This window comes from Festucalex cinctus, chromosome 7 (assembly GCF_051991245.1).
Source record: "Festucalex cinctus isolate MCC-2025b chromosome 7, RoL_Fcin_1.0, whole genome shotgun sequence".
NCBI classification, from domain to species: Eukaryota; Metazoa; Chordata; class Actinopteri; order Syngnathiformes; family Syngnathidae; genus Festucalex; species Festucalex cinctus.
The window spans coordinates 3,279,155-3,304,835 of NC_135417.1; the positions used below are offsets into that span (position 1 = coordinate 3,279,155).

Below are 25,681 nucleotides of genomic sequence, written 5' to 3' on the forward strand. Positions count from 1 at the left end.
CCCTGCAATGTAGCTATCATTTTCTAAATAAAATAACTGCAAAACTCACATCCAAGATGATACAACTGATGAACTACACATATTAGTGCGTGTACACATAAGCATGTTTTTTTGTTTTGTCATTTTTTTTATTTTTATTTTTTAAACATACGAAGCCTGTGGTATACTCATCTCGATACACAGACCCTTCAAAAGAGGTATAACTCAATGCAATGTAGGCTTGTAGAAACACCAGAACTCACATTATGTTTAATGAGGTAGGTGTATCACAAAAAATATATATATTGAGAGATTTTTTTTTTTAACAAATCAAAACAACGTGAAATAGTTCTTATTGTATTTTTATAACATAATTTCCATGATTACATCTTAGAAAAAGTAAAAAAAATAAAAAAATAATTATACTACATAAGAAACAATGTACCCTAACTACAGTTTGTAATATGAGACCAATATTAAAAATGCTCCATTTTGATTGGCCGTTGTCTATTTTGCTAGCTATCAAAAATGATCTCACCTCAACATAATTGTTGCGGTCTTGGTGTCACAAGATTATTAGGGTGTCAAAGTATTTAAATGAAGCTCCTCAATGCATGTCACCATAGTTCGTTGTTGGCACCAAGATTCCACAAGATGTTGCCTTGTCTTTATTTTTATACCATCATCACATTTTGCCTTTTCTAGTTGAATAATCAGTTAAAGATAGTCATGACTTATAAAGTAGACCTAGACTTGACTTTATTGATCCCTTTGTGATGGCTCCCTTTGGAAAATTTACATTTCCAGCAGCAATAAGAACAGGTAATAAAATAAAAATTCAATCAATTAATAAATAAGGTTATTACACCAGAGATTGAATTAATAATAATAATAATAATAATAATAATAATAATGATAAAATAAATACTTTTTAAAGAATTCTTGTGACACCTTGGTCCCTAGTCACCTCCCATCGACCTTCTCGAAAGTGTGCAGGTCTCCGCCAGAAGGCGCTGTTCTGCCTGCGCGCGCACATACACACGCATTACACGCGCAAGTCACAGAAGTTTTAAGTGTTTCTACGCATGCGCACACGAGGCTGTTTGTCCAGTTTCGCTGGTTTGACTTTTACCAGCGTGAGCCGAGTTTGCGGTTCTCTGCATGCGGTGCTTTTGAAGCTCGTCGACCCGCGGGGGGTGCTCTCACACCGGCCCAGATGCGAGAGACTTCCCCCCCCCCTCCCCGGAGCGTGTGACTAAGGGGTTCCCACTGCAGAGAGTCACGGCGGGGTTTGTTTTTTGCCCCCCGGTTTGTCGGTGGGCATACGGCAAGGAAGCAGGCGGCAGGTGCACCCGGGAGAGGACGGGGCAAAGTGGGAGGAAGGGGAGGAGGAGGAGGGCGGCCCCCGCGGAGAGGAAATCAACTGGTTGACTTCTTCCATTAGCATGCGTGTCTAGTTCCGGCGCCCTGCCTGAGCTGCCGCCGAGTCTCCTCCTGCGCCTGCCGACCGAGTGACTCCTCGAGCCGGGGAGAGGACGCCGAGCAGACGGGACTCTTCCCCCTCACTCCCGTCGTGGGACTCCGTCCTATCACGTAAGGGAGAATGATGGGATTTTTGCGCCGGACGTTCAGCCGCCGCTCGAGAAGCCGCTTCCAGGCGAGAGATAGGGACGAGCGGGACGGTACGGCCGGAGGAGGGAACCCACTGCTCATGGCTCACCAACAGCAGGTCGTCCACGCGCCCGCCGTGGTCACCGGGGGAGCGGCTATCCACATCCCGGCTGCCGGGACCGCGAGGACCGCCATCACCTGCCGGGTTCTGCTGCTGGACGGCTCGGATGTCAGCGTGGATTTGCCCGTGAGTGGTTCCGGTGGAGTGTTGGCTGTAACTCGGGGGTCCCACTGACAAGAATTGTTTTGTTTTCTGTATATGGTGTTAACTTTTCAATTAGCCTACTTTTTAGATAGATAGATAGATAGATAGATAGATAGATAGATAGATAGATAGATAATTGGTTCGAATGTTGATCCTTGTTCATGTCAAGCATAACAATGAAATGTTCTTGCACTATATAGTAGGAAGGTCTAATTAACCTGTGTATCTATCCTCTATTAACACAAATTATGTTGTCAACTAAACACACCCATATTTATCATTGGCTAAGTCAATCTAATTGCATCATATTTATTCAATAGGAATTTAGTTTGGCTAAAAAAATGTTCCCCAAACCTGGTTTACCCCTTACAATAGCACCACTTTGGAGATACAATAATTATTGGCAAAAGCGTGTATCAATCTGACTTCAACTGCTTGAAAACTGGCAAAAAACGAAAGTAAAATAACATTGCGCCACTGTTGTGTTGACATGAATCAATGATGCTGGCAGTCGCCTAACAGGTTTAAACAGGCCTAAACAAGCATTGGCTTCATATTTGACCCACTCCTGCAGTTTGCACCAGACTATAACCACAGATTGCAGCAGATTTGTAGCCACAGATTCTTCAATGCTTTATAACCAAGATTGTGTCGGTAGTGGTGTCATACTTATTTTCATTGCGGGCCAAAATGTAGTCATGTTTGCCCTCAAGGTGCTGGTGGTTATAATGGTGAAGGTGAAACCACATACTGGACATGGATAATCTAAAAATTAGGGATAGACCGATTATCGGCTGGGCCGATTATCGGTGCCGATATTCAGCATTTTGAGAAATATCGGCATCGGCCATTTTGAAGAATCATATGGCCGATAATAGATCCTTTTTTATTTATTTTTATTTTTTTTTAAGTGTTAACTTCAGGGAACTAATTTAAATGTAAATTAAAAAAAAAAAAGTTTTTATTTTCATTTTTGTCGACCCTGGGAACTCTCTGCACCTTCTGTTTTTGATTGAAATTAAAACTAAGATAAGTAAAAATTTAATACTTTGGATATTTTGAAATCTTTGAAGACTTATTTTTTGTAGAAAATAATTGTTTGTTTTTATTTAACTTTTGAAAACATGCTACTGCGCCTGGGAGATCCCAGAACTTGTGTATTGACTAAGATTTTTTGAAAAAAAAAAAAAAAACTTAAAAATATTTTACTAACCCTAAAAGTTGCTCAATAAACATGTGCTTTAAAATTTAAAAAAAAAATAAATAAAAAAAAAATAAAAAAGATAAGAGCTCGAGTTTGTATTTTTTCCAAATTTTGATGTCCCTTTTTAGTGAAAATGAATATCGGCTCCAAATATCGGTTATCGGCATCCTTCACTACTAATAATTGGTATCGGTATCGGGCCCAAAAAAACCTTATCGGTCTATCTCTACTAAAAATCACCATTCATATCTAATTTTAAGGTCTTAGTTTGACTCGTTTTAGTCAGCAGAGGATGCAGATGTGTAAGAGTAACAATTTGTTTACATTTCTTCTTGTTTTAGCTCCATTTTAAATCTCGTCATGACGACTTCAAATCTCTTCTTGACGACGTCAATCTTATCTCATCTTGACAACTTTAAATCTTGTCATGACAGCTTTAAACCTTATCTTCGTTTTCTTCTCGCTAGGTGACCCTATTACGCTGTCGTAAATATTCCCGTCAGCATGATGCTGTTTAAATGTTCAAATGAGTCAACAAGTTTGACATTTTCTCAAAGCATGTTGCTAGCCAAAAGATGAGCTGCGTTGTGTTTAAGAAAAGTCTGGTGGGCTGCCAGGCTAATTTGACACTAGGGGAAACCCTGAAAATTGTAGAGATATAAACATGTCTACTGTATAAGGTATATAACCCTCTTTTGTTTACTGTACTTCGTTTTATTTTATTTTTTTTTATTTTTTTAAGTGTAATAGGCCTGCACGATATATCGTTTGAACATCGCGATGTGCGCATGCGCGATAGCCACACTACTACTACTACTACTATTACTACTACTACTAATCATAATAATAATAATAATTAATAATGATAATAATAGTTAAAATGTCTCATTTACGATTCAAACAAATCTCATTCCATTTAAGATCAGACTTATCACCTAAAAAGTGACTTATTTTTAGACAATTTTCATCTATTATAATGCTTATGACAATAATTTAATTAGAAATAAGACAAATATTCGTGTTAAGATCTTATGTAGTTTTTGCATTGGTATAAAAAATTAAAGGAGTAGTTCACCCCCAAAATGACTTTTTTTTTTCTATTGATTACTTGTGCCATGGAGACTTGAGTACAGTACAATATTTTTTTTTTTTTGTATTTGCCACATTCCTAAGACAAAAATTTGATTTGAAAAAATGACCCCCATTCATTACAACGGAGACCAAATGCAATGCGCGTTTTAACATTGTAAAGCGATTTGGGCACCAAAGCGCTATATAAAAAGCAGTACATTTATCCATCCATCCATCCATTTTCTTGACCGCTTGCTCCTCACAAGGGTCGTGGGGGGTGCTGGAGCCTATCTCAGCTGGCTTTGGGCAGTAGGCGGGGTACACCCTGGACTGGTCGCCAGCCAATCGCAGCAGTCCATTTATATGAATACAATCGTGTTATGGTGAGTTAAACAAATTCTTTCCAAATTCTTCAAGTCATCTAGTGAAAATTCTTTCTTTTTTAATATCGCAATATATATCGCAGACCCCAAAAAAATCGCAATGTCAGTTTTTTCCAATATCGTGCAGCCCTAAAGTTTAGCGTATTGGATTAGCTTGTTGTCACAAGAGCTGCTTCTCTCTCTCTCTCTCTCTCTCTCTCTCTCTCTCTCTCTCTCGTTATAATGTTGGCGTGGCCCTCAACAACTCTTCAAATTTCTAAAATGGCCCCTTTGAAAAATTAATTGTCCATCCCTGAGCTAAGCTATAACCCAAGATTGTGGTATACAATATCCACAGATTGTGCTAGACCATTTGTGTTGACAGAGTCAAACAAAGCGTGTTCATCTTGCCTCCGAGCACTGAGAGGCGTGGCCTCACCTGCTTCCCTGTTTTGACTTTAGGGAAATTCACTCAAACAACCAAAACGTAACCAACTTCCTTACACTCCTGCTTTATCTTTTACACCATCTCCCGCTCACATCAGAATTCCCATCATGCTCCATTGTACCATCTTAATCTTTTTTTTTTTTTTTTTTTTAAACGCCCTCTTGCTCATCACCACTTTCTCTCCTCCTCCGTCCATCCTTCTCCGTCCTTCCTCTATTCCCAGACTCCCTGATCTGATTTGGTGTCACACACGTACAAGTGCGCGTGGGTGAGCGAGTGTGTGGGTATGTGTGCGTAAGTGCCTTTTGGTAAGATGCTTTCATTTTGAAGGTTGCGTGTGCGTCACCTCGCGCCGCTTTGCCCGCGTTTGCGCGCATATGTGTGTGTGTGTGTGTGTGTGTTTGTGTGTGTGTCCAGCTGGGACTCGCAACAAACAACATGTAGGTTCCAACAAATAATGCAAGGTGACACATGGCTCATCAGAGCGGCGGCTTAGTCACAGATGTGTTGCAACAAGTTTGCTCATGTCCTCGTGCTTCCCTGGAGGCTGCGACACAGGTGAGCCCGGCCAAATAAAATCTTATTAGACATTCACCATTTGGGATTACTCCACGTCAGGCAAATTTTGTCCCACTGTTGCTGCTTCAACAGAATCCAGGTCATGACTTCAATCACTCTCTGCAGAATGAGCAAAGGTGTTTCTGTTTTTTTTATTATTATTATTTTTATTGCCTCCTGCCCTCCTCTCATGTCCCCATTCCTTTAATACGATTGATTTCCTCCCACACTCACCAGGAAGTTTGGATTGGTTATCAGGATCCAAAGTACAAGGCTGTCATCTTTTTACACACCCTCTTCGTGAAGGTGGAGGAGGTTCACTTCTGATTTTCTTAAATGGCAATGAGGTTTACATGAAATTTGGGACACGAAGAGTTCTCGTGCGGTTTGTGTTTTGTTTTTTTGTTTTTTTTCATCAAAAAGTCTAAAGGTCTTCCCGTGAGGGTATTCTGCTTTTGACCTAAATGCAACACAAACAGTCCACTCCAGAGAATGTTTTCATTATTTATCAGGGATGGGCATAATAATCAATTATTGACTAAACTTATATTATGTGGAGCTAATTATTGATTATTTGCTTCTTAAAGGGGAAGTCAACCCACCCCCCCAAAAATTATTGTCAATAATTTACCCTACTAACTTATTAATATTTAATATTGTGGAAAATGAGTTAAGCGGCACAATGCACCTGTTTATATCCATTTTAGGCGGGGGCCATTTTGCCACTTCCTGTCGACTGAAAATGAGTTGCAAATGAAATGTGGAAATGCAATGTGGCTGCTTTGGGTCACATTACCTGCGAAAAAAATAGTGAAAGAGTACCGTATTTTCCGCACTATAAGGCGCACCTAAAAGCCTTCAATTTTTTCAAAAGCTGACCATGCGCCTTATAATCCAGTGCGCCTTATATATGGATCAATATTGAGCCACAACAGGTCGGTAACCCTGCACGATCGGTGACGCGCATGCGCAGAAGATCCCACCATCTTGGATCGCGAGCTAATACTAATACTAATACTTTACCTCAGAGAAAATAATAAAACAGCTGTTCATTCATTTTGGAGTTGTCAGAAAACTGGTTTGTAATCTATTAATAAAGTTTGACTGACCTATCTGACTGTTTTGTTGACATTCCCTTTAGCGCAGCACCATCTAATGGATGCATAACGTAACCCCAGCCTCTACTGTAGCGGCTTATATATGGAAAAAGTTTTAAGATATGTCATTCATTGAAGGTGCGCCTTATAATGCGGTGCGCCTTATAGTGCGGTGCACCTTATATATGGAAAAAGTTTGGGAATGTGTCATACATTGAAGGTGCGCCTTATTATGATGTGCGCCTTATAGTGCGGAAAATACGGTAATTTTACAGAGAAATGATCAGCTTACTTAACATTCACAAAGCCCGTTTAGCAAACAATTCACTTTTTTGTTCTTCTGTTGTAGAGCAAAAGCAAAGGCCAGGACCTTTTTGACCAAATAATGTATCACATAGATCTGGTGGAGGCGGATTACTTTGGACTGCAGTACATGGACACAGATCAAGTCTCGGTGAGTCCTTGACACGCACGTCAACAACCTCACTTTTGCCCGCGCTCATTCTCGCTTGCTGCACTTTCAGCACTGGCTGGACATGTCCAAGCAAATCAAGAAACAGATCCGAGGTGAGCTCATCTCTCCTTTTTTTCGAAGAATCCTGAAATGCACTTGCACGTGAAGGGAGCAGGTGGCACATTATCAAATGTTGACAGGGTGATTAGCATTAGCATCCGTACCCTTGTTTGCTCTCCTGTGTGAACACGGAATGTGATACATTCGCAAGGGAAAGAGGATGTACACAACCTGTTTGCAGCCCGCGCATTCTAATGAGATCCAATACAAGAGCCTCTGGAATTGACACAAATAGTGTCCGAGGGGGCTTATTTACTCACCTGCAGAGGGCAGCGGGAGGCGGGGATACTACTAACTAAACAATTTGACCGGTATATTATAATCAGTGTTGGGCACATTACTCTAAAAAAGTAATTAGTTATAGTTACAAATTACTTATAAAAAAATAATTCAGTTAGCGTTGGAGTTACTGGTTTTGTCAGAGTACAGTAAGTAGGTCAACAAACAATTTTTCTGCTCTCTGTGTCGTTGACCTCTGATGGGGAAAGTAATTATTGTCTCTCCAGTTTAATTCATGTAGGATGCCTTGGTGCTGCTGTTTTGGTTAGCAACTGATTTTTGTACTATAGTGGATATCAATTTGGCCAAATAGATTTTAGGGGCACCTTCGGTTCTTGTCTACCATTTAAACACTGTTTATTTCTCACCCAAAGTCAGTTGGGATAGGCCTTAGAGTCAGTGTGCAAGATTTTCTATTGGATAAGTAATACGTTAAGATGCCATTTTGTCCTGCCTTCTCTTAGATGGTCCGGCATTCCGACTCTTCTTTCGAGTGAAATTTTACTCCTCAGAGCCAAATAACCTGCGTGAGGAATTCACAAGGTAAGACAAAAAAAAAAGCTCTTTTGGCCTGAGCCTGACAATGAGGAGGAGGTCCAGAAGGGACGCGAGGCTAATTACTTTGTTGCCATGGGCATGTTGGGATAAAAAAAAAAATCCAAAAAGCTTAGTTTTCTAGAACGACGTGTGTGTACTGTAACAGATCAGGGAACAATTCAATAAAATGTATGTTACATTACATATTTATGCATGTCACTCTCGCTGCAGGTATCTGTTTGTGCTGCAGCTTCGACAGGACATTTTGTCTGGCAAGTAAGTCTTTTGCGCACACTAGTAAATTGTCAATAATGATGAACGGTAAAATCAGTCGTAAAATGTTTGTTTCATGTTGTGGAGAGTAGACCGTGCATACCTCTTTTTTTATTTTTTGTATACCACTTTTAATGTGCTGATGTAAACACCAACAAGCGCTAATTAGCTTAGCATGCTGACTTTAATGTACATTTTATTGTGGGAATGCTGAAAGCTAAGTTGTTGTTTTTGTTTTTAAATAATATTGTACATGACTGAATAGTCAACAGCGTAATAGACATATTAAAAGTAAGCAAGTGTCAAAAAGAAGGTAGTCTAGCCTCAGAATAATTATGTAATTATGAAACTACACAATGCAGGTGCCTGACGTCAAGCGCAAAAAAAACACGTCTATCCCAGTGACAAATTTATTTTTGGTAGGTGACTACTGCTGACTACTGACTGAGAATGGGTGGATGGGTTTGTATTTGTCATTTAACTACAAGTTACTACTTAATAATTAGAAATAATACTACTACTGTTTCTACTACTACTACTACTACTAATAATAATAATAATAATAATACTGTTACTAGTATTAATAGTTGTAATTTTCACAGTTTATCTTTGTTTCCTTCATTAGAATTCAGCTATTAGCATTCAGCTTAGCATTCAGCTATTAGCATTCAGCTATTAGCATTCAGCTTAGCATTCAGCTATTAGCATTCAGCTATTAGCATTCAACTTTCAGCATTCCCACGCAATTTCTCCAGAAATTGCACTTAGTCTAGTATTTCATGTCATAGAAACAATAACATGCCCCTTTTGTAATACGCAGAATTTGACACACTGTTTTGTACCAGCAAAAATGCTACCATGTGTCAGGTAACCAAACTTGCCGAGTCAGCATAAACCACTGCAGGTCTCTCAATGGTCAAACATGTTTGCCATTGTAACATTTTAGGATACACAGCTAAATGCTGAAGTGTTATATTCTTCGAAGTGAGTACAGGAGACCTTCTTCATCATTTTTTGTTGGTTGTGTCTTGCTCTTGCTGGCGTGTTGAATACAGTGTCCCACAGTAATATTTTCAAGTTCAGACCACCCAAAGCATGGACAGTTTTGTAATTTCTACTAAGTACTATTTAGTTGTGGAGCCTTTGCAACCTGTGTTTTAGTCATAGTCTTCTTTGAGAAACACACGCACATACACACAGGCGTCCTGCCCATCTTGTCCCGGCTCTATCTGGGCCACAGATCCCCCGAGTGCAGCTCTATTATAACACTCAAGATCAGGATCTGAAGAGGTGATTATTTTGGGAAAAGGGTTGGTCCTCCTTTAAACACACACACGCACACACTACTCACACACCGATGATTGTATTTGATTTGCCGACTGTGTGTGGAGCAGTCCCACTGAAAGCATCTCATCACATCGGTCTTACCCTCTTTTTTTTTTTTTTTTTTTTTTCCTCTCTTCAGATTGAAATGTCCATATGATGTCTCAGTAGAGCTGGCCGCCTATTGTTTGCAAAGTGAGTAGACTTAACCTCAAAGATGATTTTATTTTGATCAAACAATATTTGGACAGGAATGGAAGATGTCTTTTTGATACCAGGTAAAGACTTGTGGGGAAGTGTTCAATGTTGTGTTGAATTAATAACCTGAAATGTGATTTTTACTCCCAAAACAATGATTGCATTACATACTTCAAATTAAAAAAAATTACAAAATTATTTTAAGCATGCTTGTGGACCACAACATTATACAGAATATACTTGCAATATGATCATGAGATCCAATGCAAGAGCTTTATCAAACATGCGCGCTTTCAAAAAGCTCTGTGTGATGCAGTGCAGATCTACAACACTACAAACGTTATACTCGAACAATAAACATGTTTTAAAATTAATGAATCATTTCTAATATGTATAATTCATAGGCAGTGTTGATAAAAAATTGATACAAAAAAAAATCCATACACTGGTCAACACATATCTTGGTGCCAAGAATCGTTTCAATGGTTTTAGGGTATTTTGATGTCGCTGAATCAGAACATGACATCCCCCCCCCCCAAAATTGGGTCTAGTTTTTTAGATATTCCATATTTATTTATTTTTTTTTAAGTGCTAAGAGTAAACAAGATATGACACTGATATTATACTACCACTTTGAGGAGGCTGTATATCTTTTCAAGTATGTCCATACGGCATTCTATCATTGGTGCTGCGGCAATTGTTATTGCAGAGCCTTCTACAGTATATACGTTACATGTGAAAGTCAAGCAAAAAAAAAACCTGAAACTTATATTACCAATATTATCAGTAAATAAATGTCAAAACAGGTGACATCAAAGCATAAGCACTGCTTCCAATTTTGAAAAAAAGTAAATTTCGTAAACTGTCAAACCACATTCATTATAAATCAGTTAATTGTCAAAGATATCTATCTCATTAGAGCCAATTCAATGAAACTAATGTCATTCTCAGACTCAGCAGGCCAGAATTAGCCAGAAACCATTCTAATATATTTATCATATATATAGAAACACTAATCTACAGTGATAAAGCTCATGTATTGGAGTGGCCAGTGTTTACGGTATATACTGAATTGTCTTATGTGTTTTTCGTATATATAGAAATCTTCCCATTGTCTTTTTTCGCATGTCCAGGCGAGCTGGGAGACTGCGACCCCTTGGATCACTCTCCCGAGCTGGTGTCGGAGTTCCGCTTCACTCCGAAGCAGAGCGAGGCCATGGAGGAGGACATCTTCGGCAGGTGGCGAGATCTCAGGTGAGGATGAATCCGTTTCGGTGTCAGCGGCGCCATCTCCTCCTCTGCCATTCAGCTAGCCAGGCGCCCTCTCGCTAGCCTGTGTGAAGGATTAAGGGGGATTAATCCTCGGAGGGTCTTGATTGATTCCGGGCAGTATTTAACCCAGCAGCGGTCTGATCGCTCCCATCTCGGATTAGATTACATATGCTGTGCTTTCACTGAACCCGCTGGGCCGCACAAGGACAAACGGAGTGGAGGGCACAAATCACCAGCGTGTAGTTTATTTTTTCATGATGTCAGACTCCACGTTGTCATTTTCAGGGGGATGAGCCCGTCTCAAGCCGAGATGTCCTTCCTCAACAAATGCAAGTGGCTGGAGCTTTACGGGGTGGATATGCACTTTGTTAAGGTGCGACTCGTTTATTTATTCCACGTTGGCGTGTATTCTTGAGCGCTGAATGTGCATGTGGTGTCATCAGGGGAGAGACGGTTGTGACTACGCGCTGGGTCTCACGCCTACTGGCATCCTGGTGTTTGAGGGTTCCAACAAAATCGGGCTCTTCTTTTGGTAAGACGTCTTTCACGAGCTTTTTGCGCGCACCCAAAGTGGTTGTGATTCATAAGCAAAATGTCAAACATTTATGCGGGTTGTCCCCTGCTGTTTTTTCTGCAATTTAAATATCAAGACATTTAATTCAGTCGTAAATACTGTCGAGGTCATGTTTTAAGCAGAATTTTTGCATAGTTAATTGTCACGTGGGTGTTGAATGAAGTTAGACGAGTTTCAAACTCGTTTCACTGCTCAAGCAAAAAAATATATATAAATAATGTCGTGGACTACCGCCAGACTAAATAAAGCAAAGCTCCTCGCACCTGCTGATGTGTCAACCTAAGAATGAAAAAAATGAACAATCATCTTAGTTTTTTTACAAGGGGTGCCAGGCGATTAAAAATTTTCATCACAATTAATCGCATTACTTCAATAGTTAATTCAAGATTAATCGCAATTTTACATCTGTTCTAAATGTACAATAAAATGTAAAATATTTTTTTCCCTGAGTTTTCATACTCTTGTTAACATAAAAGTGGAAAAAAATGTTAAACTAATAGAAATATGGCTGCATCTTTTAGTCACTGATACAGTAATTTCATAATATTCATAAAATTGAGTTAAAATAAAAAGACGCAGTGTTGCTTGAACTTTAAATTAACTCAAAATTAAGACACTTTTGACACCTTTAATTTTTACAAATGCTCAAAGTGGAGATAATTAGAGGAAGAATATATTTAGTGGGTCAACCTTGCTCAAACAGGTAATTTATTTGATTTCATCTACTAATGGTGTAAATATGGCTCAAGCTCAAATATAACAATTGTAATCTATGTGATATTTAGGCCCAAAATCACACGTCTGGACTTTAAAAAGAGTCGACTCACTCTGGTGGTGGTGGAAGATGATGAGCAGGTTTGTGTCTTCATGCCAACATGCGCACATGCACACACGTCACAATGAGGTCATTGTTGGCTGGACTACAATTTTTTTGTTTTTTTCCCACTTCGAAGGGCCGCGAGCAAGAGCACACATTTGTGTTCCAGCTGGCCAGCGCCAAAAGCTGCAAGCACGTGTGGAAGTGCGCCGTGGAGAGCCACGCCTTCTTCCGGCTTCGCCAGCCAACCACGGGCAAGCCGGGCCGCAGCGACTTCACGCGACTCGGCTCTCGCTTCAGATTCAGGTAGCTCTCAGCACAGAAGCAGACTAAGAGATTATAAAACAAAATCCCTATAAATTTGTTATCCTAAAAATGCATTTATTATTACAATGCATTACTTTTAACGGGGAAGTCTTGTTCTTGACAATAATGTTATATGTGACTTCACTAGTCATTTGTGGAATATGAGTTATTAAGCAAAATCCAGCCATTTTTATCCATCTCAGGGGCGGCCATTTTGCCACTTGCTGTCGACTGAAGATGACATCACCGTTGGTCAGGGCTCAGGCAATGACCAATCACAGCTCACCTGTTTTCTGAAGCTGAGCTGTGATTGGTTGTTACCTGAGACCTGAGCAACTGTGATGGCATCTTCACTCGACAGCCAGTGGCAAAATGGCCGCCTTCTGATATTGGTAAAAACTGCTGAATTTTGATGCTTAACTCATATTCCACTAACACAATATTAATAGAATACCTGCATAGAACATATTGTTAAGACATTTTGGGAGGGTTGACTTCCCCTGTAATATAGAATCCTAATGTTATGGCTTTGAGTTAAGAACAGCAAGTTGTTGGTGCGATACTATTCTGGCACTGACCTGTATATATAACTGGATAGCCGATAGCCCACACACACCAGTGCAAGCCGTTGAAGTCACGGGGCGACCATCTTGCTACTCCCACCTCATGAGTAGACTATTGTATGATCTATACGGTATACGTACAGATGAGACATAAATAGCTCGTAGGCAGTTATTATAAGGCCAGAGACAGGGTGGGGGGTTTTGTGCCGGGGTGGTCACTATTTTCTTTAACAAGTAAAAAAAATAAAATAAACAAGTGGACTGTATGTGCTGCTTTGAAGACCCCTTTTTCTTTTATCGCTCAGTTCCTTATACCCCAGTATTAGATTTGGAAAAGGCATCTTTTGTTGAATTACAGTTATAATTCTTTAATTAAAAAAAATATACAAGTTTCCTCCTGTAACTACTAAACATCATTAAGCATATAAAAATTAAATTACATTTAAAAAACAAATTCTCATAAGATCAAAATAATGGAAGTAAGCCAGTAGCAACAAACAAACCTAGTGATGTGTGCGTCGTCTACGGTTATTCGTATCTATGGTTACATGGAGGTGTTCCTATGGCGACCGAGATATGGCCTTCGTATTGTTTTCCTTCTCCCTTTTTTATCAAAGCAAATACTCTCACTTGAAGGGCACTTCCTGTTATTTTTAAGAGTAGATTCACAGGGCACACCCTAGTCGGCAGACAGAAACATCTTCACTGAAACTGATTGATAAAGGCAATTAAATAAGCCTTACAGAGTAATTGGCCCAGTCACTTACAGTAAGTTTGAATATTGTTAATGAGGATACAATATCACCTTCAATGACAAAATGTTTTCATTAAATTCCCAATGGCAGCAATAATAAGACAACAAGACATAATTCCTGGTGTCTTTCCATGTCAGCGGCAAAACCGAGTACCAGGCGACTCACGGGAGCCGTCTGAGGAGAGCCAGCACGTTCGAGAGACGGCCCAGCAAACGATACCCCTCCCGCACGCAGTCACTGGGCAAAGGTGAGTCTTATCTGCACGCACAATTGTGTACATACAAGCCCGTGGACTATAAGAAACCTGCTACACGTCGGCTTTTCACACGCCTCTGTGAGTCATAGTTGACAGTTAGCTGCTATACACTCGTCAATCACAATATTGTGTATGCTTGTATAATTAAATGACAAGTGTTTTGTCTTTGACAAAAGTAATAATGCTCAGTTTGGATTGACACTGCCAGAGAGCTATTAACGTAATTAATGTTTACTAATGTGGCTGCAATGGCGTGAAACTGCACTGAATCACACCAGCGTTATACATTGTAGTTTTATATTTGTTATTATAGTCAGTTTTTATTTTGTAGTGATGTGTTTTCAAATTCAGTTAATTTTAATTCGTTTTTAGAGCGTGTTTGTTAGTTTTTTGTGGGGGGGTTTTCGACAATGCTTTTGTTTTGTGTATTTTTTTTTAATTAGCTTTAGCATTTTTTTTTAAAACAATTAAGTATTAAGTATTGTGTAATCAAGTAATCTAGAATTCCCAAACCACTCTTTGACCTTACAGTAATACAGTGGCCATACAGTAATACCAAAATAAATACATTTACAGTAAAATCCTGAAAATTCATGTATGATTTTAATTGACAAGATTTTCACTATACAATGGACACCTGCAAAATTGTGGTTTGTTACTCGCGGATTTGCATATTCACATAATTGTTTAGAATTTTTAAGACATATTTTTACATTTTTTGGGGGGGCATGCTACTTCTCCCTCCCGTCCCCTTTTTTTTATGGAAAATGCATGTTTATCGAGATTTTTTTGAAGAATGTTTTCGGTTTAAAAAAAAAAATTCTTTTACCAAATGCATTTAAATGGGCGTCAGTTCTACATATTTTTGCAATAGCAGGATTGTATTGTAATTATATATCGGTAAAATGTAATTTCAGTCAGTAAGTTTAAATTCATTCATTTTGTTACTGTCAATACAGAGAGATGAGGTAACTATTAAGCCTTTATCAGGTAACAAATATTTTAGTCCTGTCTCCACTCTGTTTATGAAGACATCATTTTCGATGCAGCTCATGTATTGGATCTCATCATTAAACTTTGAATGTACCGGTAATCAGATGTCTGGTGCTTGTATAACCATAATACCAGACAATAGTTTTAAGTGCGGGCGTCTTGAACTAATCACAGGTTCGTTTGAACAGACCGCTTCCCATTATCGCATCTCACGCTAGCTGATCATTTACCTTGATAGCTTCAAGAAAGTGCCTCACATTCCCATCGCTTAAGACTTTGAGTGGCACCTTTCGACTACTCTCAAAAGCACCTGCTGTCATTCTCCTTTAATCTCTGCTCTAGCCAACACAGTGTTGACATGTCAGTGAGAAAACTGACATTCACTTGTTTTTGCTAACATTGTGTGTCTGTGTTGTCCCCCGTTAGTCAGTGCCGTTTCTCCTGCCAAGCCGCCACGCATCAGGTAACACCGAAAAACCCACATGCATGCAATTATATGGGCATGCACTTAATATAAGTGCTGACTACATTAAGGACATTGTGGCAGTGCCTCCCCAATCACGGCCATGCAATATGTTATTATATTGATTTATATAGAGCTGTAAATTCAGAAAAGAAATATGCTGTTCTGTTCCGTCAGTCCCTGATTTCATTCAAACTGCCAAGATGGCATGAAGAGAAACAATTTTCCATGAGGTACTCATAATTGAGCCTGATGAGCTAAAAATGTATAAATTCTATACCACGTAGCCCTTTTAGAGTTGAATGACTTTAGTCCTAACTGTATATGAAATTCAAGTTAATCTACGATTGCTAATTTTTGTCATTCTTTCTTTGCCTTCATGCCAGCCCTGATCCCGGCCTACATGCAGTGAGTGACCTCAAATGACCTACTTACGAACACGCACGCACGAATATGCGCATATGCACGCATTCACAGCATGTGCAGGTCTAGCTTCGTCTGTGAGACAACATTTTAATTTTCGGCATCTCTACAATCCTCTCCAGTATCAACATAACATCCCCGTGGCTGGTCACGAGGCGTGGCGTCCGTCCCACCCCGCCTACACGCCCTCCCTTTACCTGCAGCCCTCCGGACACACGGCGCCGCACAGGTAGGATGGAGGCGGGGACATCTGTCAGACAAGAGGCTATTGTCAATAGGGCGGCACCAATTTTTAGTACAGACGTGGGCAAACTTGTCCAAAGGCCACATGCAGTAGTTTTTTTTTGTTTTTTGTTTTTTTTTAAGTCATTCGTAGAGAAATAAGATTATGTAAAATGTTTTTTATTTTAATTTTGATGATTAATAATAATGACTTAAAAATATTGCAAGAGATAAAAGGAAATGTTAATTTTATGTAAAATTGATAAATCTTTACTTACAACAAATCAATTAACCAATTATATGTATACTTAATGCATATAAATTATATTCCATGGGGTGAATACAAAAATGATTAAAATGCATATAATAGATTAATAAAATAATTCATTCTCATTTTTTAATTGTTCTATTCATAATGTAATTATAAATTAGTTTTTTTTGTTTTTGTTTTTTTTTTTAACCTGCATTTGTTTTTAACTCTTTGACTGCCAGGCGTTATAAAAACAAAACAAAAAAATCCACAGTGCCAGCCGCTTTTGAGCATTTTAACTCATCTTTCAAGGCAAAAAGAATATTGTTTGCCTTTACTACATATACAATGTGGCTACTCAATGAAAGATTGCATTCCATTCATTGGAATTTTACTAATCATCATGAAACGTCTTTGGCAGTCAAAGAGTTTTAAAAAACAGACAGGTGGGTCAGGTCATAAATAAATAAGGTAAAAATATGTAGAATGCTTTATTTTGACAATTACATTTTAATTATAATATTGATCATAAATTTTAATATAACCAATGAACCAATTATTATGTGAAATAAATTTTAATATTTATTTATTTTTTTTTATTTAACAAAGTGAATGCAAAATAATTGTTAAAATGTGTACGTAATATAGTTTACTGATAAAACAATTGATTCTATTTTTTTCAATCGTACCGGTACTTATTTAACCAATATTTAATCAAGTTAATAAAATATGTTCATATATTAAATATATATATCCACTTCATACTATTATGTGATTAAATAAATCTAATATTTACAGTGAATCAACTGACGCATTTTTTTTTTATTATTATAAATGAATACGTTTTAACTAAGCCACTTTTTGAAAAAACAAAAAAGGCTAAATTAATGCAACAAATAAAGTCTTGATTTTTAAATGCTCTGCGGGCCCCCATTCAAGAACCGTGCGGACCACATGTGGCCACCGTGCCATATTTCTTCCCACCATTGTTTTCGTCGCTTTCAGGAGAACGAGCCTGCAGGGCAGGTTTCTATTTTTAGATACCATAGTATCTGTGTTTTCATCTCACTTCATGTCATGCATCTCATACGTGCGCATGTACTTGTTATGTGTGTCTGCGTGTGCTTGTGTGTGTTCAGACCTTCTGTCGGGGCCTCTTCCTCCTCTACCAGTCCCGTGTCCAGTCACCCCATCGTCCCGGAACGAACCAGCAGCTTACACTACGCACCCATCATCAGTGTCGTTCACATGGACAAGGTCATGACCACACTTTGACCTCTATTTGTTCCTTGGACTTACTCAGATTGCCCCCTCCCAAATAAGAAAAAAGCAAGACGACCATCATCATCATCATCATCATCATCATCACCCCCTCCTCCATTATTCATCACATCTCCACATTGTGTGTCCAGTAGAAACCTCAAGAATGTAACATGAGTCATAATAATAGCTATGTTTGCTTGTGAGTGATTCGATTATATCCCATAATGTCTTTGTTGCTATGGACTTAAGAAAGAACCTGCTTTTGTGGTGCCTTAAAGCAGGGGTGGGGAAACCTGTGGCTCGTGGGCCATAAATGGCCCAGTAGAGCATTTGCTACTTTGCTAGGAGATTATTAAAAAAAAAAAAAAAAAAAAAAAAAAAACTACTGAATGTGCTAGGCCAGTGGTTAACAAATTTACCTAAAAAAAAAGAAGAAAAAAAAGCTTAGCAGAAGTTAGCATCTTTGATTTTTTTTGACACTGCACATGGAAGATATTTCAAAAATATTTTTTCCCCGAAGACTGAAAAAAAAACCAACCAAAAAAACGGTTGCCCACCCCTGTTTTACATTTTCATTTGTGTCTCTTTGTTGAGATTGCAGGAAGCAATTAAATGACAAACGTGCTTATTAATTATCCAGAGGTTACAAGGGTCCAAACATGCATACAGTATGCTTCTTTAGGGATGCTGTATGTTTGTTGCTGCTTTATGCTAACTAGTTCAAATTGACATCATGAATGACAGTTATTGATTATTACCAGTTGTTTACATATACTGTACTGTAATGTGGTTTTGCTGTGATAGTGGGTGGAGCTCTATTCTGGAATCACATTGTGCCTTAATGAAGTAATAAATGGGATTTTGCCATATTGCTTGTAAAAAATAAAGAAATGTGAATGATTTTTCATGTAATGTAAATGCAATTTAAAGGAATGAATTTGAAATGTTACAGAAAGAGATTTTTTTTTTCATATGTAACTTAGGCAGGATTGATTGCTTTTGATGTGCCGTGTCATCCTCAGTTTCCCTCTGAGCGGTCCCACCTCCGACCATCAGCGCAGCGTGGAAGAGAACGAAACGTCATATTCCGGAAAGGTCCATCGCCGTCACCGCCGCCACACGCACAGCCAGGACACGCTCTGCCACACGCATAACAAAATCAGTGAGTACAAACAGGCCACTCTGGGAAACTGCTTATGTATGCGCTATTTATATCAGTCTTCTGGATTTCCTTAAGGGATTTTAGGCATCTACATAATTGATATTGTCAATATAAGGACCTCGTTTTTGTTTGTGTTTGATAGTCAAGTCTTCCGCTTGATTGGATATTTCACTTCCATGACACAGTTACAGTATGCGGTAGGGTCGTTCCTTGTAAATGAAACCATGCATGACGAGGTACAACAGCAGTTAATCGAATTTCCGCTTTGCCTTTTACACAAAGCCTCTGTTGTGGGTATAAAAAGTCTACACACCCCTGTTCAAATGCCAGGTTTGTGTGAGATAGTTTAAAAACTTGGTATACCAATAATGTGCTCTGTAACCTCGCCATGCTAGTTTTGTAACATAATACTGGACTCCCTAATGCAGGGGTCAGCAACTTTTACTGTCAAAAGAAGCCGTTTTAAGACAAATTGGATTTGATGTTGATTCAAATCAAATGTTCAAATGTTTTGTGGCTCCAGCCAGATTTTTTGTTGAACATTGTGTTGAAGGAAACAATGTGTTTGTGTTGGTCTCTCATATACTGAGGGCCCAATAGCTAATTAGAGCTGCATTATAACAGAAAAACATGCAGCAACCAATACATAGAGAATCATTTTCGAACATTCAGCTTCTGTTTTGTTTTTTGTTTTTTTGTTTTTCAAGGTTTTTTTTTTTTGTAATTTTTCATACTTTGTTTTTCATACAGTTGCAATTTTGTGGACATTTTTTGGTAATTTGGGGGATTATTATTTTTTTGGACATGTTTTCTTTTCTAACGTTTTAAATCATTTTCATTTTATTTTTTTTTTCTTCATCATATTATACCTTTCTTTTGTTTTTGGACATTTTATGGTTTTTAAACAATTTCTTTTCTACTTTTTTTTTTTTCAATTCCCTGATAATTTGGGGGATTTTTTTTTAGATTTTTTTTTTGTTACTTTTGAATGTTTTCTTTTCTGACGTTTTAAATCAATTTTCTGACTTATTTTTCTTTCAATTCAAAAGACATTTTACGGTCATATTTTTTTGGACATTTTATGGTTACGTAACGAATTCTGCTTTTTTTTTTTTTTTTAAATTCAATTCTGACAAGTTCATGGACATTTTATGGTAATTTTCTGCTTTTCCACTTTCTCTTGAATATTATATGTTCACTTTTTGGACGTTTGTAGGTTTTTTGAACCTTTCATCTCTTTGACAGCTTAAAAATTTGGACAATTTTTTTGAACATTTAATTATTCCTTTTTTTTCTTCTTTTTTATATCTAAATCACTAAACAATTTAAAGAATATTTTACCTCAAAAATAAATATGTAAAAATAAAGAAAAAAAATGATTTCTACGATTTATTTATTTATTTATTTAGAGATCCACAGGGAGTAACAGGGCAGAGACTATAAGAGCCGCAGATTGCAAACCCCTCTGCCCTAATATATTATCCTTGATTTCCGCTAGAGTGTCGAGCATCACCCTGTCTCGGAGACAAGTTGGACATGTCTCCGTCTTTCCGCAAGGCCGTGGATTCAGACAGCGAATGCCCTGCGTGGCCCTCACTCTGCATCAACATGGACAAGAAGGTCAGACACGTTTTCACATTGACTTTCTTCCTCTGCTGACAAGATGAGACTGTTCCGGTCTGGCCTCACTCTCCTCCTCTTCCTCTGCAGGGAGAAGAGAAGCAGCTCTCGGAAAAATCTCTCCACCCCTCTGCCGCCTCCTCCCCGGCCCTGCTTCCAGACCACCTCAAGTGTAACATTCTGAAGGCCCAGATGGAGGCGGCTTTCAGGGTAGGTTTCGTATTGTACATGATATCCGGCGAATATTATCTTCATAATGCCTTTATTTGCATATTTGCATCTTTTTTCCACCCCACAAAATAGAGGGATGGTTCAGTGAGTCCAAGAGGAAAGAACTCCAATGTGCCTCTCAAGGACAGGCAAGTTCAATTGAGCCTTTCTTTTCTTGGGTTTTCTTTCTCTGTGCTTGTTCCACTTAGAAAAGTGAAGTTTCATCACGTGCTCACATGTGCTTTAGTATTTTTTGGGGGGGTTTGTAAGCGCTGTCATTTTATTTTATTTTATTTGAATCTTGGCTCAGGCCTGAAAAATGAAATGAAAGAAAATTGATGGACGTTTAGTCACTCCATCCAAAAATGCTCTCGACAGGTATCAAAACTCCTCTCAAGACTCTTCTGCATCCAGTTTGCCTGCAGACAAAATGTCACCAAGGCCAAAATCCAGCTCGTGCACCAACCGCAGGAAACGTCTCGTTCGACAGTTCAGCTTGTGAGTTAACATACACGTCATGTCTGGATTTCTTCCTTTGTTTTTAAATTTCAATATTTAATGGACAATTTGTTACATAACTCAAACAAAAAGATATAAAAAGGTCAACAAGGAATGTCACACATTAGGCACCATGATAAAATACATATAAATGCATTTCGTCAGAGCACTTTACTTTAATCCACTAAAATTTTTATTATTTTAGAAAAACTTGTACTGTATTTAAAATAAAAGGTTGACAACTTGGCAGATGAGATCTACCTTGGATATCTAAAATTGTGGAAAACAGACCCATGAATATATATTTAAAAAATAAATAAATAATAATAATAATGTAGAGTGGTGACTTGACTTGCTTTTACCACACCCATAATTCAGAAAATCATCTCAAATCATTGTTTTCCAATGAAATGAATTGAATCATGTTAATCTGTTTCAAAAACATGTTTTCATAGAACAATAATAGCACTATATAATATTGTACTTGGCAAAAACATGACAAGAATTTAAGTTAGTGCATTGTGCTCACATTGGCCACCAGGGGGCAGTATACGATCACAACTGCTGAGTGAGCTGTTGTAATATGAGTCAGTTTTTGCAGAGGATAAAGAATATATGCCTGTAGGAGTTGTTTTAGTGTCTGTAGAATTTTTTTGGGGAGTTTGAAGGTTATAACTACTGCCACATCTATGCTAGGTTTGTTAGCGTGTCATCATTTGAGTGCTAATATTTGTTAAAAATGACTGGCACTTATACTAGTAGGCTAGCGATCTGTATTTGTAATCCTCCATTTTTTTTGTCCTTTTCCTGCTCCTCAGTAACCATGAAGATGAAGACAACCTTCCAGAAGCCCTGGCAGCCATCTCCTGTGAGAGCGCAGCCAAGTCAGGCTCCACTAATTCATTGGACAAACAGATCCAGCCCTCCATTTACCCTCAGGTAACAACACACACACATTTAAAAAATCGTCACAAGAAGTGCACGAGGGTGAATGTATGAGGATTGTCCTTGTGTGTGCGCGTCCGTGTGCATTCCAGGTGGACAATGTGCCAAAACTGGAAGTGGCTACTAGTCCGTGCTGTGTCTCCCCTTTGCCTTCTCCCCACCTTTCTCCTTCGTGCTACTGTAGTCCCCTCCCTCACTTGGTCCCTTACCTTGCAGCCCATCACGACAGGTAACAACCTTCATCCTGTCATTTCCTTTGGGGACATTTTCTGTTGGACCCAAATATGTGTGGAAAGCCTTTAACATGTATTTGGTATTCTTGATATCCAGTTTAATGTCCATGTGACAGTATTTGTCCTCACAAGTCTGGCACACGAGTAGAACAACTGTGTATTGCTAGTTAGAGCTTACTCACAGGCTTAATTCTCTGCAAATAAATACATAATATAATTCAGCTGGCAGTAGTTGTGAAACTCTTCTGTGTGTCTGCATGACTGTATTATACTGCCCTCTGGTGGCCAGGTTGCACACACGCCAAATGTCATACAGCAGTGGAAGACTGTGGTGGAGCTTAAGATGAATATTTGGGATATCAAATGCTTGGTGAGGTGTGGTGACGTGAACTCAATCTTTGCAGAAATTCATTGCAGACGTACTTAATGTTCTATCTAAAACTGGCGATTCATACAGTAATGGGAAAATAATCTAATTTTAACTACCTTTGTTTGTGTTTGTGTAAGTGGAGAGGAACTGAGGCTGGACAGAGAGAAGATCCTAAGAGCCCTCTTGATGACCGAGCTCTGAGAGTGTGTCGCTTGAGACCCTAATGTGCAAGATGAAGCCCCAAAGGTGGGGCAATCAACATTTGCATATTTAACTTTATTTATTTATTTTGCATTATGCATTCAGAATGGAAAAAATGTGAATATTTATTGTACATTGGAGATAAGTTCACACCCCCCATTCAAATGCCAGATTTCTGAGCTTTAAAATGAGACCAAGATCAATTATATCAAATCTCTTTCCGCCATTAATGTGACCTGAAATCTGTTCAACTCAATTGAAGAAGAAAGAAAAAAACATATATTACTCCTTACATGGTGCTAGTGTCCTGACTCCCATTTAACAAACTGTTGAAAGAGGATGTGTACACTTACGCAACCACTTTTTCTCACTTTTGCGCTACTTCTTCCCCTCACGTACACTTTTTAAAAAATGATTCATCTTGGTCTTCTTTTTTCATGTCACAAAAACCTGGCATCTCAACAGGGGTGTGTCGACTTTTTATAGCCACTGTACTTTGCACAGAGGCCGTTTATGTTATATTTGCTGAAGAAGTGTTCCTTTAAGCTCTCTTTCTACTCATCCAAGCGACACTATAGACTGTTCATCAGCTTTCAGATGGAATCCGAAGCAACTTAAAGCAACTGATGGGACCGGTAACGCCTGCATGAGAACTACTTTACGTGACAAAAGGTCTATTTTCCAACAACTTGAATGTACTTGACTGATTAGAAGAGAATAACACTTCAATTGTGTCTGAGGCATGAGATGGAGGTTCGGTTGAACATAAAATGTGTATCCAGCTCAAGCTTTGTCTGCTCTATGGACAAAAGTATTGGGACACCTGCTATTTACACCTCTGTCTCTGTTCTAGTTCATCCCAATATGAATTCTTCAATTTAATCCAAGCATGCCTTTTTCTTATGGACCTCACTTTGTGGACTGGGGTACAGTCATGCTAGAACAGAGCAGAACTTTTCCAGGTTTTTAATAACAAAATGTGTTGGGGGGGGGGTCTTGTCCGATACCTTGATTGATTATAAGAAATTGAAGTGCAAGCCTTTTCGTGCTGATTGTGTTGCATGCTCTTTTAAACAAAGTGTACATTGATACTTTGAAATTCTTCCTTTCATGTTTTTCCTCTCAGAAAGTCAAGACCATTTTAATGGGAAATTCGACACTGCCCATAAAAGTATTAGAAAATGTATTTGTTTTATTAAGAAATGATGGCATAACTTAAATTTTTAAAATATATATTAATAATAACTTGGAATGTTTCACATTTATTGGGGTTCAAATTTATTTAAACATTTGGAACTAATATAACAAAAGAAAAAGCTATAAAGTACACACACACAAAAAAAAAAACTTTTTGTATGACAATCCAGTGAAGTTAAAAACTGTATTTACTTATTTGAGAAACACAAAAAAAACATGTTACTGAAGTTATTATAATGCACCCAAAAAAAACGATTGTAATTTGTCAATACTGTTGGGAGGGATTTTAAATAAAAATCCTTATACCAATTTGTTATTTGTATTATTTTTATTAGAAAATGAAAAGTCAATAATAACAATGCATCCAATTTATACAGCGCAGGAGAAGTGGTTCAGATAATGGATGTATGGATTTTATTTTGCTTTTGCACACTCTAAGGTATTAAAAGGTGAAATTACCAACAGTCCTGGGTTTGAATAATAGATGGATGAATGATTGATAATAAATGAGCTATGTCAATTTATAAACTTAATTTTCTTTCATCTTTCTTTCGTTGTGCTATCGTAAAGTGTCCACTAGGAGGAGACAAATGTGCTCTGCCGGCAGATAAGAATGCAGTAGCCTACTGTACTCGATGTGTCCTCATTTACGACGTAATTAGGTACTACGGCGGCGATATAACCAGAATTCGTACAATTCTCTGTAATTCTTTTGCTAACCACATGCAGCGTGCTGCTTGCTAATGTTACGGGCCAAACAAACCAGAAAAAAAGGCAACCATGCTCATACACATAACTGTAAGCAAATTGGTGAAGCCTTTGTAAATAAAATAATAGAATTGCGTGGAGCACATAAAAATAAAGTAAAATGAAAGTTGTAAATGTAGTTCTGTGTACTGCCATCATCATTTTTGTCATGTTCTTTTATAGTTTCCCACGCACAAACATTTGAACACTTACCTATTGTTGTTCAAACATCCTAATTGTTTTTGTGGTCAAGTCATTATGCTGACAGCTGCCACGGAATCACACGGCTCCTTCTTTTTCTTCTTCTGCTTTCTTCATTTACATCAACATCAAAAATGAATGAATTATTATACAATTTTAATGTGTAGCCCCTCACATTATGTCACGTCAGCCCACCAAGGTGAACCAAACATCATTTAAAAAAAAAAAAGAAGCATATATCTGTGATACGTGTGTGCACTGACATGAGAATGTGGATCAGCCTCGCCCTGCATGCTTGCATGCGTGTGTAGTGTAACTTACCCACCCTGTGAGGGAATGCTGCCATTATTAAGAAGAATAT

The 25,681-nt window shown here is 38.3% G+C and overlaps 1 protein-coding gene and 1 long non-coding RNA gene across 5 annotated transcripts; one reads left to right on the forward strand and one right to left on the reverse strand.

Annotated features, from left to right (window-relative positions):
* The first annotated feature begins 1,083 nt into the window (after positions 1 to 1,083).
* epb41l4b (erythrocyte membrane protein band 4.1 like 4B) lies at positions 1,084 to 24,504 on the forward strand. 4 transcript variants are annotated; one of them, XM_077526997.1, is made up of 24 exons: positions 1,084 to 1,837; positions 6,945 to 7,049; positions 7,120 to 7,162; positions 7,913 to 7,991; positions 8,217 to 8,261; positions 9,724 to 9,776; positions 10,913 to 11,033; positions 11,337 to 11,424; positions 11,495 to 11,583; positions 12,411 to 12,480; positions 12,579 to 12,748; positions 14,204 to 14,313; positions 15,742 to 15,778; positions 16,165 to 16,186; positions 16,324 to 16,430; positions 18,959 to 19,098; positions 20,597 to 20,718; positions 20,809 to 20,928; positions 21,022 to 21,077; positions 21,307 to 21,426; positions 22,245 to 22,365; positions 22,464 to 22,600; positions 23,112 to 23,220; positions 23,766 to 24,504. In XM_077526997.1, exons 1-23 carry the CDS (start codon positions 1,583 to 1,585, stop codon positions 23,173 to 23,175), a joined length of 2,274 nt encoding a protein of 757 aa, XP_077383123.1. In that variant the 5' UTR covers positions 1,084 to 1,582; the 3' UTR covers positions 23,176 to 23,220; positions 23,766 to 24,504. The 4 variants fall into 4 exon arrangements, with proteins under 4 accessions (XP_077383123.1, XP_077383122.1, XP_077383125.1 ...); XM_077526996.1 differs by having other exon boundaries at positions 23,112 to 24,504; XM_077526999.1 differs by lacking the exon at positions 22,464 to 22,600.
* On the reverse strand, positions 9,787 to 13,839 carry LOC144022299 (uncharacterized). Its single transcript, XR_013284302.1, has 4 exons — positions 13,815 to 13,839; positions 13,327 to 13,435; positions 12,453 to 12,771; positions 9,787 to 11,112 (listed from the first exon to the last, which is right to left on the reverse strand). It is a non-coding gene; the product is annotated as an uncharacterized LOC144022299 (long non-coding RNA).
* Positions 24,505 to 25,681: the final 1,177 nt, after the last annotated feature.

What these genes read in the sequence shown, in the direction of transcription:
- epb41l4b (XM_077526996.1), top strand. Translation starts at nt 1,583, where the DNA reads ATGATGGGATTTTTGCGCCGGACGTTCAGCCGCCGCTCGAGAAGCCGC. An exon ending in GGACACACGGCGCCGCACAG is followed by an intron (nt 16,431 to 18,958) that starts GTAGGATGGAGG and finishes TGTCATCCTCAG; the next exon opens with TTTCCCTCTGAGCGGTCCCA. An exon ending in CCACACGCATAACAAAATCA is followed by an intron (nt 19,099 to 20,596) that starts GTGAGTACAAAC and finishes GATTTCCGCTAG; the next exon opens with AGTGTCGAGCATCACCCTGT.